This window comes from Typopeltis vanoorti, chromosome 20 (genome assembly GCF_054136105.1).
Source record: "Typopeltis vanoorti isolate ZY-2024b chromosome 20, IOZ_Tvanoo_1.0, whole genome shotgun sequence".
NCBI lineage: Eukaryota > Metazoa > Arthropoda > Arachnida > Uropygi > Thelyphonidae > Typopeltis > Typopeltis vanoorti.
In genome coordinates this window covers 44,414,238-44,429,439 of record NC_143568.1, presented here as the reverse complement: position 1 = coordinate 44,429,439, position 15,202 = coordinate 44,414,238, and the positions used below count along the sequence as shown (strand labels likewise).

At 35.3% G+C, this 15,202-nt stretch overlaps 1 protein-coding gene across 3 annotated transcripts in view; it reads right to left on the bottom strand.

The window, feature by feature from the left end:
- Window positions 1-15,202, bottom strand: part of Slmap (Sarcolemma associated protein) — a 545,241-nt gene that overhangs the window by 70,821 nt on the left and 459,218 nt on the right. For all 3 annotated transcript variants that reach the window (XM_090409867.1, XM_090409869.1, XM_090409868.1), the window contains one exon: window positions 8,816-8,888. In XM_090409867.1, the coding sequence (XP_090265993.1) occupies window positions 8,816-8,888 (73 nt within the window). The remainder of the gene's footprint in view (window positions 1-8,815; window positions 8,889-15,202) is intronic.

Sequence of the window (15,202 nt, the reverse complement as noted above, 5' to 3'; positions counted from 1 at the left end):
AATATCCACCTTTTTGGAAGCAGTTTTTAATAGTCTTCTCTGAGACTTGCTTCCATGACATTGCTACCAAATGCAATGCATCAAGAAGAGAAATCTTTTTTTGCAATTGCACTTGAATCAGATTGGTCTTTTATATAATCAGGTTCAGCTATAATAAGCTTAAAAGCTCGTATGATGCCTTGGTCACATGGTTGAATTAACGATGTTGTGTTCGAAGGAAGAAAATTACTTTGATGTTCTTTAATTTAACATCCCACTTAACTAACCAATTGTTGAAAATGTCATTAGTCATCCAAGAATTTGCACTAGAACAGTAGTCAACAAACAAACTTTTAACACCTTTAAAAAACCGATGATTTTTACTTTTTCCAATCACTAGGAGCTCTCCTTTCTCACCTTTTATATTAGCACAACAAAGAACTATCACTCGCTCTTTTGAAGATTTAAGTCCTTTAAGTGCAGTACTTTCATTTTTAAACAAATAATTATGCTCAGGCATTACATGAAAATAGAGTCCTGTTTCGTCTGCATTGTAAATATCCCTGGAAGAATATTCAGCAATAATTGTTGGCCACTCAGTCTTAATCCACCCATTAGCTGATAAAAAATCAGCACTTTTTTCTTCACCATGAATATGCTTGTATACAATATTCTCTCGTTTTTTCCACCTGTCAGTTGCAGTGAAATTTTCTTTGCCCATTGTTTTTGCAAGTTCTGCCTTTTTCATGCATCAAAGGCCCATTAATTGAAGCATTCTTTTCACGAACATTACTAAACCAAATTTTTAATGCTGATTCAACTTGAGTATCCTTACCAGATTGGGCTGGCTTCAGATCCATGTTCTCATTAGTAAGAGCTGAAGTTTCAATGTTTGATCTGTTTTTTAAGATCTTACACAAGAGTGGTTGTGAAATTTTTAAATGTACAGCCGCAACTGCGCTGCCTCATTTTGGGCAACTTATCATAGCACTCAAAATTCTTTGCTTTTCTTGAAAAGATAAATTTTTAAGTTTTTTACTTGCTTCTGCCATAATGCCAAGGGCTGTTTTAACAAGTGCTTAAAGTCAAATTCACTTACGGAAAGAGGGCACAAAAATAAACTGAAAAAAATCACAATTAGACTGTATTATCCCCCCCCCCCCCCCGCATTTGCCTAGAAGATTTAAGATTTATGGAAGATTAAGATTAGACACCTGCATTTGCCTGGGGATTAAAGGAAGATCAGCAAGAAAGTCAGATTTCGACAAATGTTCTTTGTCAAATTTTCTCTTGATTAACCCTTATTTCTTAGAATTCTGAGATGCAAAGGCTAAACATTCGAGGATTTTGATAACAATAACTGGAACTTTGATTACAATCGACCAACCTTTTGATTAAAAGGTTGGTCAATTGGTAAAGTCTCTGCTACTAATGGCTCATGCAAAAAGCTAAGCAAGTTTGAGCACGGTTAGTTTCAACAGCATCAATCGTTTGATTCTGTTGGCACACTCTCCCTCAATGAGTCTTTGGACTCCCTGGAGGTGTCACATAATAATAATAATAGACGGATTATTTTTTAATTCATTTTAAATGGTGTGTTTTGGGACTGACTGATTTTGATAACAATAGTCAATTGATAATATTATCCACGATCACAATAAGCAGATTCTACTGTATTTCTAAGACATTGTTTTTTTCCAGCAGCAGTAAAATCATCATATTTGGATTTTTTTAAGGAAAAAAAAACCACTAACACCACTGAACTTTTTTGTTGTATATACATGTAAATGGTTTTTATATGGTGAAAATATAGAAGAGAATTTCTACAACTTAGAATAATGTCAACATACAGCTGAACAAATGATTGTAGACTGCAAAGAAATAGTCCAGAATCAGAAGTATAATATCTATGTCAGTGGATACAACAATATTATTGGCTCACTTCTTTTATCAAACGGTAAAATGAAGTAATAGATATTGAATACTGTCTGTGAAAAATTTCACACCAGTAGAAAATTAGAGTAGTTATTTATAATTCAGTTCCAGAAGTTCCATTCTGAAATAAAAAATCTACTGAACAAAAAATAAATTTAAATAAAATTTTTTTTTCTTTGAATTGTAAAGCCTTAGGTCAAATTTTGGAACTACTTACCTCAGTGTGAATTAACTACACATTCATTGTGTGTTTAGCAATCAACAATTCGATGATTTACAAGCAATGCCCAAATGTCACTTTGTAATAGAGTTTATTAAGCCGGACGTGGGATTCAGTTAGGAAGTGCGCACCTCACGTCCTAACTGAAGAATGAGCGCTGCATGTAAAAAAAAAAGAAAAGAAAAGAAAGTCAGTAGTGCAAGGCCCCCCCCTGTAACATGACACCCTGGACAAGTGCCCGGCTTGTCTAGTGCTTCCGCCAGCTCTATACTACACATAACAAAAAACAACTTGCCCTTTTTGCTAAATGTTATCAAAAGTCCCAGTATTTATTACAATGTATTTGGTGCATATCCACATTTAATAAACGCTAATAGTAAAATGTGTTTTTATTTTTCTACTCACTTCAGTCCCCCTCGAAGAAGGTGCCCCCAATGCGACACGTCATCTGCTTACTGTGTTAAGCCAGCCCTGCTCATTCCTAACTATTTTTTGAAGGCTAGAAATATGATGTATTGATGTATTTGCAGCATGAAATTACTGATCAAAAACACACCAGATTTTTTTTTTTTTTGGGGGGGGGTAACTAATGTGAAAGATGTAACTTGAAAGTCAAGAAAATATTAGATTAGAGATCAGAATATTATCAAAAAGAAAAGTGGAGTAAATTTAGTAAGATCTTTCTTCAGAGAAATAAGACAAGATTGTGTTTTGATATCATGAAAATTCACCTTTACCCCACTTGTGAATGTTGAGGAAATCAGCATTATAATGATATTTCAGCACCACAAGATTTCTCAAACAAAGAAGATTAAAGAAGTGTACTCTCATCAGCAAAACCATAAATAGGATTTCAGGTTAGTGAGAAGTCAATGCTGTATAGGAGAAAGAATGTGGATTTATGGGGAGGAAGCAGCATGGCTTTGATAGAGAAACTGGTTGATAGTAACCATCTACTACATGGCAATGTATGACCACACAGTCACAAAAGGTGTGTGTGTGTAGGTGGGGGAGGGGTATGAGACCATAAAAAACTCAGAAGGCCTCTGTGCCAGATTATTTCATGTCATAGAAATTTCACAGACAACTATAAGTTTTCCTAAACATTTCCATGGCTTTGTGTGAAAAGATGGACATGATTTGGATAGATCTACTGTGGAGCAAAAGTAGCAGACTTCATATTGGTGATTACTAATTGATGGGGCCTCCAGGTAGTGAAGAAGTTGACCATGAATTACCTTCTACATTACTTTGGGAGTAATGATGTGAGAGAAATGAATAAATAGTTTGATGGCTGATGTTTATCTCTCTCTTTTTTTTTTTAAAAAAAAAGGTCAGATAAATACTCATTCCCATGCTGGTGGTTGAGTGTCAGTTTTTTTAAATGTAACTCCCACCCACGAAGGGTCACAAACCTATAGTACCGTGGGTAGCCTAAAGATTAATTAAAATTAATTATATATATTTTTTGTATTTTTTAAATTTCTTTTTTACATAATCTGGAAATCCTCCTCTAGAGACTAAATATGGAACTTTTTTTCATGCCATTTCAGACTTCTAACAAGCAGGGTGGCTATCTCACACCAGGCAATGAAGTTCATCTCCCACCTACAGACAGTTGTGAACATCCATGCCCATGGTGGGATTTGAACCCACAGCCTGTTGGTTGAAGATCAGATATGCTAACCACTTGGCCAACCAGGTTGGCAATGCTTACTTTTTTAGGCTATAAAAATTCTGGAATAGAAGTCTTAGCACAATTGAAGAGATGCCATCTGAAACAGATGACTTATTATCTGGATTAGTGAGGATTTTTCTAATCTTTCTGAAGCATGCAGTGAGATACCATGATATAATGGAAAGTGATTTTCTTGAGAAGATTAATGACAAGAGTAGTGGAGCTGGATGTAAGAAAGACAGAAATGTGGAAGGAAATTTGCATGCTTAGCAAGGAACCAAAAGAATGCTATTTGAGAAGGAAAAAAGTAGTTTTTTTTTTTTTGTTGTTTTAAACAAAGCCAGTTTGGATTAGTTAATGATTTTTAATTTCTTTCACAGATGGTGTAGCAAAGTCTGAATGTTAAGCTGGGTTTTTGGATTCGAGCCATTTACAGTATGCTTAATTTTTATTTTGGAGTGATTTTTAGCACACTTATGCAGAAACATGTGTGGATAGCAGTTTTGGATTGTGTGTGTAGTGGGAAATGAAGGCTCATTCCAGTGGTAAACATTTCAGATATTCAGTCATTCCAAATCCCTTCTCATTCAGAGAAGGGATTTGGATTGAGAAAATGGAAAGAATTGTAGAAAAAATAGAGAAATCCAAGAAGTTATCCAAATGCCACTATTGTAGTGCAACAGGACACAGGCTGAGATTGGCTATGAGAAGACTGATCTGCAGAAAAGTAAATATGGACAAAGGCTAGTTAGTACTGGGTCACAAACTACACTTTGGAAATACTGCTCTATACCATTTTACCATCTTCATGATATTTATTTTCCACATTCTTCCCAAAGTCTTCCTGAAGTTTTGACCTGACCTTTTCTCCATATTTTTCCAACAACATTTATGTATGTCTGGGAATCATTTTCTACTCTGCTGTTTAGATCGCAAACAAGAATCAGCTTTTTTGTTTCATGCCAGCTGTCCTCTCTAATGACTAGAAAAATTTCTCTACTTCTTTCCTATTTCAACTTTAGTGAGAAATAGACAAGCTTCCTTCACTCAATTTTCCAGTTGTCTACTAGATCCTTTGCTCCTGTGGCTTGTCTTACTTCGGAAAGTCTTGTAGATCTGCAGCTGTCCATTGCGAGGAACATAAATCATATATCCAGTAACAAAAAAGCTTTTACATACAAATAGATTTCTTATAGAATGTTTATAACAAAGACAGCTGTGGAGTCTTTCTACATCATCTGAAATTAAACAGATCTGATGGCCTTCAGTTATCCCCTTATGAAAAATTTATAGTATCAGTCTTCTGTAAATTTTCAATTATTGTCTTATTTATTAGCTGTTTCGAAACTGTTGGTTCTCATCAGACAGAAACCTTAAGATGTATATAATTTAAAAAAAAAAAATTGCTATCTTACTTAAGTTATGGTGGTGCTTTTTAAAAAACTTCTGTTATTTCCATTTGTGTTCCATATTGTCAATGTACTGAAGATGCCTCAGATGCTAAGGTAAAAATTTTACATCTGTTCAATTCAATTTCATGTAGGTCTTCATTTCCATCTCTATTTTCAACAAACATTACAGCATATGTATCTATTCTGAAACAACAGACTTCAAATATAGCTCAGAAAGATGGAAAGCAATATATCTGAACATTCCACAGATAGTAAATTCAACATGTTTAAAGCAACAACAATAATAAAATAACAGAATATACATCCAAAGAATGTTTATTAAAAAAGGTAAAGAAAATGAAATAGTGATGAAAGGAGAAAAATCAAAGATTTGTATTTAGAACTAGAGATCTGCTAAACCAGGATTTGGCTGAAGCACTGAATATTCAGCAGAAGCATACCGAATTAAATTTTATAAATAACCATTTTAGTTTTTGGAAAAAAAAAATACCCATTAAAAACCGGGGAAAAAAAAAAAAAAATTAATACATGTTTATAAAATTTAAGTCAGAATGCTGAAAATTCAATTCAGCATGCCTCAGCCAAATATTTGGTGCTTTGGCCAAATTGCAAAATGAAGAAAGATTGAAAAATATATGTAGAAACATACTTCACTTAACCATTTAACCACATGAAAATGTGATTACGCGAGTAAAAAGAATGACCAGAGAGCTCACGAGAATACAACCCAGCAGAGTTGCCTTAGCTTGCCCTACTTAAATTTTAAGTAGGGCAAGCATTTAGGTTTAAGACACGTGCTGCCCAGACATTCATATATTTGCCTTTTATTAAGGATTTTTTGATTAACGTTTTGCTGGTCTGATAGCTGTTTCGAAACTGAAATTAAAGTCTGATTGTTCTATACTTTAATATTCAATTATGCAGACATCAAGAGTTCACTTATGATGAATCTAACTTTTTGGTTGTTATCAGAGATCAGACAGAAACCGTAAGATGACAAAAACTCTCATTCAATATCAAAGCAATCCTGTATCAGAGCATTTATTTTTCATAAGTGAACTGTGCGTAAACATCAGGGAAGAGCCAAAAAGTTTTCATTTTGGCATTGCAAAATAAGCAAATGAATCCATAATGGGTTTTACAAAAGGAAGGTCATTTTTTAGCAACTTGCTCACATTCTATAATAATGTTATCACTGAGTTAGACAAGGGGAAATGGATGCACTATGATATCTTTGGATTTTGCTAAGGCTTTTGACAGAATACAGCAGGGAATGCTGTTGAATAAATGAGAGAATATGGGATTGGATTATAAACTATTGGTATGGATAAGAGGATGACTGGCTGACAGATATCAAAAAGTCATATATGGGGTGGGGGAGTGAATCTGCAAGATTCAAGATAACCAGTGGCGTACCTCATGATGTACCACCTTGGTCCATTGTTATTCAATCTGTACATTAATGACATCAGGAAGGATTTGACATGCGACATACAGCTATTTGCTGATGATGCAAAGATAGGTAGGGTAATCAGGAGTGCTGCTGATATGCAGTAGTTGCAGAATGATTTGATAATTTAGCATTAGCAAGATACTGAAAGGAGGATATTAGGGATCTATCTACATTTTATAGCCAAATGTAGAAAACTTTACCAGAGCTTATGAAAACATAACTTTCTCATATGCTCTCTGGTAAATTTTTGAAAGTTTTTTCTATATTTGGCTATAAAACACAAATAGATCCATAATATTCTCCATTGTAGTATTTTATTTATTTCAAATTAAAGCCTGATTGTTCTATAGTTTAACATTTAATTATGCAGACATCAAGAGTTCCCTTATGATGAATATAACTTTTTGACATAGGATTGCTATGGTAGATTCAATAGAAGGTTGTTGCGGTTTTAAGTTTTCTGTATACTCTATGACGAGAAAGAACCTTTAACACATATCCGGCCAGATTATTATTTTGTGTGGGGTTTCCCCTTTTTTCTCCCCCATCCCTTAGGATGGGTCAAGCCCTCCTAATGAGGAATTAAGTATGTATTTTATGACTGTAAATCTATATGTGTGTGGGGCTGGTTTGCTTGTTCTGAGGAAGAAAAAAACAAGAGTTTCCAGGTGAAAAAACCCTCTACCTCTGTATGAGACTGGTTAATTCACCTTTAGTTGAAAGAGATCATGTAAAGGTTCCTCACGTCATGGACAGGAATCGAACCCAGGTCTTTCCAACCAAAGGGCTTTGTCTATACACTGAGCTACAAAGGCTTTATATCCAACATCCCTCCAGTATTAAAACCTAATTAATGCACTAATAAAAGGTGAATAAATGGGCTGTTGACAGAGTTTGTGTCTTTTAAATACAAGCCAAGGCAACTCTGATGATGAAGGTTATGTTCTCATAAGCTCTTTGGTAAATTTTTGAAACTTTGAAGTTTCTTTCTAAATATGGTTGGATCCATAACATTCTCGATTTCAATATAATAAATTTTATAGGGAATATTTATTTAAATAACAATACAGCATAAAAAAATCAGAACAAAGATTGCACTTATTTCCTCAGATAACAAAATAAAAATATTAATGGAACTTTTTATTTTAAATTGTGATAAATTATGATATAAGAAATTTTTAGGTGTTTTTGGGAGAAGCCTACATCTGGTTTCTTCATAATTATTTCTCCTTCTGAAAAAACTCTTTAGATGAATACGTGGTAGCTGGTACCAAAAGAAATTTTCTCTGAGAAATTGTACTGCAGAATAAGTTTATTCATTAGCCTTAGAAATTTTTTTTTGAACAGTTGAGTATGACTTGTTATCCAATGCAATCATTTCAGCCACAGTGTAATTGCAGATTTTGCCTGTTAAAATCAAATAGCATTTGCTGTTTTAGTGGATTCACTTTAGATTCTGACTGCTTACTTGTTCTTGCACTATGGTTTGATATTTCAGTTTCATTTTGCTTTTACATATTGACTGCTATGCTTGAGTTTTTACATGATCAATTATAGATATGTACTTTCTTTTTCCAGTGTCACCCAGATATTGTGTTCTCTGCATATTTTACCTTTTGCAAATTTTGAATTTTCACATAAATTGTAAAATTTCAAAATATATCTTTTTAATTATATATGGCCAAAACCATACTGTTTTTTAAATTTTAATACTTCATAATGTAATTAACTTTTAAGACTGCATAATATAAACAAAAAACACCAAAGAAAGTGCTTATAGCAAATGCAACAAGCATTTGTATGAAGTGGCACAAGATAAGGGGAGCTTTTCCCGAATTCATTGAATTTGTCATGATGCATGTAACAGGAATTTTTCTTATTCAGTTGAAGCCAAATATCTGAAAAACATGATGAATTGGCCAAATACTGAAGTAACTGACTATACAGCACAGCATTTTAAGTATTTAGAACTTAAAATTTTGGTTCAGTATCCAGAAACCTCCAAAGTGAAAAACTTAACTGTATCTAACACTGTAAACAGAATATAATAATGAAAAGATGTTAGAATAGTAAAGATTTTTATATATTTTTAGCTACTTCAGAGAGGAAAAAAAGTAGTTGAATATAATTATACATACTTTTGAAGTTCAGCCTCTAAAGATAATATCCTGGTCCTGAGACTGCCACATTCCAGATGTAGACTTTTAAGTTCTGCAACATTTTTGGCATTGTCATCATTTTTTGATTTTAAATAATTTGTTAATGTTTGTATATTTATTAATTAAAAAAATATTTACAAAAGCTTATTTTTAGAAAGTGATGTTTTTTTATTTTTTTATTTTTTTTATAAGAGCTTCTTTTAGTTGCAGTTAATAAATATTAACTGAGAGGGTTTACTAAAATCTAAACTGAATAGGATATAGTCTAGTGAATTGCTATATATCATCCAAAGCATTTTTTTTTGTTGTCACAAAATTTATTACTCTCGTCATTCAAGACCTTCATGGAGTCACAAGACTCATTGTGGGAGGCCCATTCTAGACAACACAAAGGTCTATCATGCTATTCCTTGAACTCATTCACTGTTTGTGCTAGATCTAACCACCCTATCAGGCAACGCATTCCATACTTCAACAACCTTCTGAAAAGAAGCCACTCCTCACTCTCTTGCTCATGACTTTCTTTCCCAACTTCTATGGATGTACCCTTGTACCATATGAAAGAACTCCTCAGTGTCAATCCTGTACTACTTCTTGAGAGGTTAAATATCTTAATCATATCACCTCTCCTATCTACCAAAAACTTTCTTCCAGTCTATCCTAACAACTAACATTGTACAGTCCTAATATCATTTTTATTGTCCACACGGTTAGCCTAGTGGCTTTGTGCTTCGCAACCATATGCCTGGGGAAGGGGTGTTCTAGGTTTGATTCTCGTTGACGATGTGAGGAGCTTAAGGATCTTCCTCAGCCATAGCCAAGTTAGCCGGTCTTGGGCATGGACAGCAGGGTTTTCCCCCGCAGTTTATCTGGGGTTTTTCATCCTGCAAGCAAGAAACCGGCCGTGGACACACACGGATTACTGTCAGGAATACTGACCAAGCCATAGGCCCGATTCGTCAGCTATGCAGGTTCCAGAGCCCGAATAAAATTTGGGGGGGGGGACTTAGATGGTGCCGTACATTCCCGTAAAAGGGAACTTACACTGTATCATCACACGGTAATTAATTTTTGTTAACTGCCACTATACTCTTTCCAAGGTTAATTTATCCCCCTTCAAATCCTGAGGACTACAATAGTTCAGGCGTGGTCTGATCAGGGCTTTATACAATGGAATCACAACTCTTCTATCTCTGCTGGTCAGCATCCTTCTCGGTATTGCAGCAATCTTGTTACCTTCACCACTTTCACAATATGTCCCCATGAACATCAGGTTTCTATCAATCATCACCACAAAATCCCTTGCCTCCTCTACTTCCTCCAGAGTATGCAGCCTCCAATATGTATCCCAAACTTCAAGACTTTACATTTAGTTGAATTAAGTAATTCATTTAGTAATCTCTCCAGCTTATTCAAATCCTCCTGAAGGGCTAACATATCTGCACCATTACTAATAATCCTTCTCAACTTCACATCTGCAAACTGAATCTTCCTCCACCCTGCTTCAGTGACAATATCATTGATATAAATGTTAAACAATACAGGTCCCAGTATTGAGCCCTGTGGGACCCCACTTGTAACCTGCTTCCTTGATACCGCTCCCCTCATAAAAATCTCTCTGTCTATCAGACAACCAATACCCAAACCAATTCACTAACCTGACATCTAAATCCATGTGCTGTAACTTAAATATCAGCTTATGTAGTACTCTGTCAAATGCCTTTGTAAAATCCAAAAAATGGCAACATATGCTTTTCCTTCATCAACCGTTCTTGTTACTTTATTATAAAAGACAATCAGAATACTAAAACAAGAGTACCTCTTAACAAACCCATGTTGACTCTTACAGATAACATTATCGCACCTTTCCTGTAGCCAGACTCTGACTGAAAAGTCAGGTCAATGGAGCTATTGGTTCTTCTGAGCATTCCCTCAAAACCCATGATGAAATCCCATTCCATCCCATTGCTTTATTAACATCCAGAGTACTTAGTATTTAAAACTCTCTCCCCTCTTGCAATTCTAAACCTCGAATCTATCCCATCCCTCCAGTATTAAAACCTACTTCTCCAAGATGAAATACTCCAGTAAAGTGTTCAATAAACAACTTCACTATGTCCTCAACATTAGTCACTCTACTCCCATCTTTGTCAAACAATGTCAATATTCCACACAATCATTCCTCCTCCTACTGACCACATAATGAAAGAATTCCTTAGGATTGTCTTTTGATCTCAGGGCCAATCTCTTCTCATATTATAGTTTTGCCTTTCTTACTATACTAGTCACTGTCCTAGCCTGAATCTTATATTTTTCATGCATCTGCTGTCCACCCTTCTCCTTATATCTTTTATATAACCTCTTTTTCACCTGCAGTTCCCATTTGATATTGTTTGTCAACCACTTTACACCAAACCGTGTTCTCTTTTTTCATGAGGTATAACTTGCTATTAGTGTCAATAAATATTTCTTCACTAGTTCCCATGTACTTATGATAATCTTGCCCTTCCTCCATCCATGGAAATGTCCCAAGATGCCTTATGCCACAAATTCCTTTCTCTTCAATATTCTTACATGTCTATTCATCCTCTAAGTCAAAACCACATGATCACTCTCTCTTCAACTGGGGGGCAGAGATGCTATCTCTGTTACAATCAGTCTTCTGATGCTATGACAATATCCAAAACTATTGAACTTAATGTTCTTTCTACCACATTGCCTAAGACATTTGTCCCTCAAGAATTCCAGAAATTCCACTCCCTTACTAGTACGTGCAATTTCCTTTCCTCAATTTATACTACTGTAGTTAAAATCTCCCATAACGACCATTCTTTTTGCACTCACTAAGCACTCAACTGCCTAACCATCTCCTGTTCTTCCCCTTCTATGCTCCTTGGCTTATAGCAATACCCCACCAAATATCCTGTCCTGCCTGCCTCACACCATATGTTGGCAGAGTGGTTAGTAAATCAGCTCTCCAACCAAAAGGCTGTGGGTTTGAAACACACTGTGGGCATGAATGTTTGTGATTGTCTTTAGGTGGGAATTTCATTGTCCAGAAGTCTCTCATAATTCTAGTTTCCCTGCACTGCAGTGAATAACTCCAGATACATACATCCCTCCTTATTCAAATGTAAGCCATCTCTAGCATGCAGTTCAGTTCCTTTCTGTCCTCAAATGCACTTCAAGTATTCACATAATCCAAGCCCCTGTTTTGACACATTCTGGCTATCGTAATATTCATCACTGATGCTCTTCTCTTCAGCTGTGCATTTCATACTTGGGTAACATATCATTATCTTCCTTCTGTCATGCAACCTTAAGCATGAACCTTAAATCTCTCAACACCCGATTCACACTGCCTCTCAAGTTATATATATCTGCCATCACAACCATCTTTTATCCATTCTTTCACCTCACTTAACTGCCATTGGCACACTATCATTCCTCCAGGCAAACACGGCTCTAGCATTCTTTCTTGCAATCCACTTCACAGATCATTGAATCTCCATACATCACACCTTTTATTAGTCTGTTCCTTCCTTCCTTGCTCACCTGCACCCCCCCCCCCCCCCCCATCTCGCTCTCTCCTTGTTCTCCCACTTACCTGCCTTTCTATCATCTCTCCATCCCTGGTTGTTGCATTGTCTTGCCTTCCTTCTCATTCCCTGGTTCGCCTATTCTCTCTTTCTCCTTCTATGATTACCACAACTCTCTCTCACTCGTACTCTCTCATTCACTTCACATCCATTGTTTCCAGTTTCTTCTTTCATGCTTTTGAACTCATTTCTCACATTCCACTTCTTTCAGCACATCTCTCTCTCCCCAAACAACCTACTCTTGATTGACACTTATCTTCTTCAATCAACACCATCTTCCAAAACACCACCATCTTTCACACTTACTACACTTTAATTTTATATTATTTTTCATATGCTGCTTGTCTTCCTCACCCTACATACATACATAAATAAGGCAATACATATTATATATGTATTACATTATATTACAAATAGTAGTGACGAACATATGCTCAAAATTATAAAAAACAAACTGGACAATCATTACAATGAATACAATAAATGGATTCTGCAAGGGCAGAATCCATTTCCTGTACAAATGGTTACTTTTCTTGAAACTAAAAGTTGAGAAGCACAAAGGATTCAATGAAACAACAATGAACAATGTAGCTTTTATGGACTACAGGAAAACTTTTGACTGTGTGAAATCAACTTTTAGAAATACTCACTGATGATCTTTTTCTGCAGTCATTTCCTGAACCAAACAAACAAGCAAAAAAAGAATAATCAATGTATAAGCTTAAATGCTAGAACTTGCTGCTGATGATGAAACTCCAAACTAAATAATGGAGCAATTTACAATCTTTATAGATATAACTGCATAACAGTCAAAGTGGGAAATTAAATCTCAAATCAGAAACTAATAAATCATTGCAACTATCAGATACTAGAGAATGACAGTGTGTGAAGATATTCCATTACAAAGTGATGGCTATCTTGACACACTGTTATATGCAGATGATCAAGTACTTCTGGCCAATAATGAAGATGAATTGTAGTATTCTGTATACCAATTAAATCATACTGCTCAAAATTTTAATATGGAAATATCAACTATAAAAACTAAAATTATGGCCTTTCAAGGAAAAGAGCCAGTTTGTAGTAAAATATGTATTGAAAATATTGATAATACAATTGACAAACAAGTAAAGTGCATCAGCTATCTTGGTTAAAGTCTAATTTACAAAGAAAAAAAAAAATTCAAATATAGAGAAGCATTTTAGAATAATTAATCATCGTTTTCAATCTGACAAAAGTACAGAGGCATACCAAAATGAATGCACATGAGACCAATACTTATGGGAGCGAAGGCAGTACAATCAAAAAATAAGAGAAACAATGGCCTACATCAGCTGAAATGAAATTTATCATAACCACACCAGATGAAAAAATAAAATATGGCACATATGATACAGTATACTCAACAATATAGACAAAAATAATTACAGCATGTAAACAGAACAGAAAGGACAAGGATACCCTGACAGATTCTTCAATGCATCCCTCGAGGAAGGAAACTGCCAGGAAGACCAGCCAAGCAATGACTTGAGACCATAACAGGCCACTATGTTTACTAATGAACAGAATGATGATAATATTACAGTTAAAGTTCATTTCCAAACACATACCATACATGCACAAAGAATTTTTTTTGGTCTTTAGAGGAGAAAACACATCTAAGGATAATAATCAATTAATTAATTTATTTAGTTATTAAATTATTAATATTACGCCATGGTCATCAAGGAATCTTAATGTGTACAAAAAATACACCAAATACTTGCTTATAAGCACACCAGCAGGAAGTACAACCAGACTGGATGTAAAAAAGCAGGCTCCTACATATCTAACTAGCACTCACAATGGATGTGGTGATGTGATCTTGCTGAAAGTCTAAAGATTATGATCTTCCTGACTTTTGGTAATGTAACACAGATTTCTAGAAACAGTCTCTCAGATTAATACCTGCTACTGTATAAAAGGTAAGTCCTCCTCTCCCCCCCTTTTTTTTTTTTGGAGTGATGTGCATATCTAAATGCACAAAGCTTAGAGGGAACACCAGGTATGGGTCTCCCCCACCCCCACCCCAGCTCTCAGTCAATCTTTTTATGAAACATATCAAAAGTATGGCCATAAATCACACTATGACTGCACCAGCTGATGACATGCACTCCATTTGGCAACATAGATGGGATATGCTGGAAACTTTTGAGTAAACCTCAACAGCCAACACTCAAGGATCATTTCACTACTGAAAAGGAAAACAATAACTGTCTTTGACACTCTGATCAGCCAGCTACCAGCAGATACTTATCCTTTTCTCATCATCAAATTTTTTATTATTATTATTATTTTATTTTTGATGTTGAGCCCATACACGAGAGGTTGGCAGATCAGTCTATAGTGCATTAGTACTGTATATGGGTAGTGGGTTAGGAAGGGAGAAACTTGTTTACATTTGATTTAAAAGCCTGTATATTGTATTCCTTGGGAAACACATTGGGGGGGGGGGACTGTTCACAGTACAGCAGTAGCAGGGATGAAGGAGGAAAAGAAACTTGTTCTGTGTGTTTCAAGTTGTACTATAAAACTTGGGCAGCAGCTGTACATGTTCCAATGGGCTTAGTACTGAGTAGGGATTATTGATGTTATTTCAGATGAAGACTTGCCATGGAAATATTTATAGAATACACAAATTGCAGAGATCAAATGTCTGTGTGAAAGTGAGGGAAGAGGTGGTAAGAGATGGGTAATTTAATTGCTCTCCTCTGTATTGAGTCAAGCA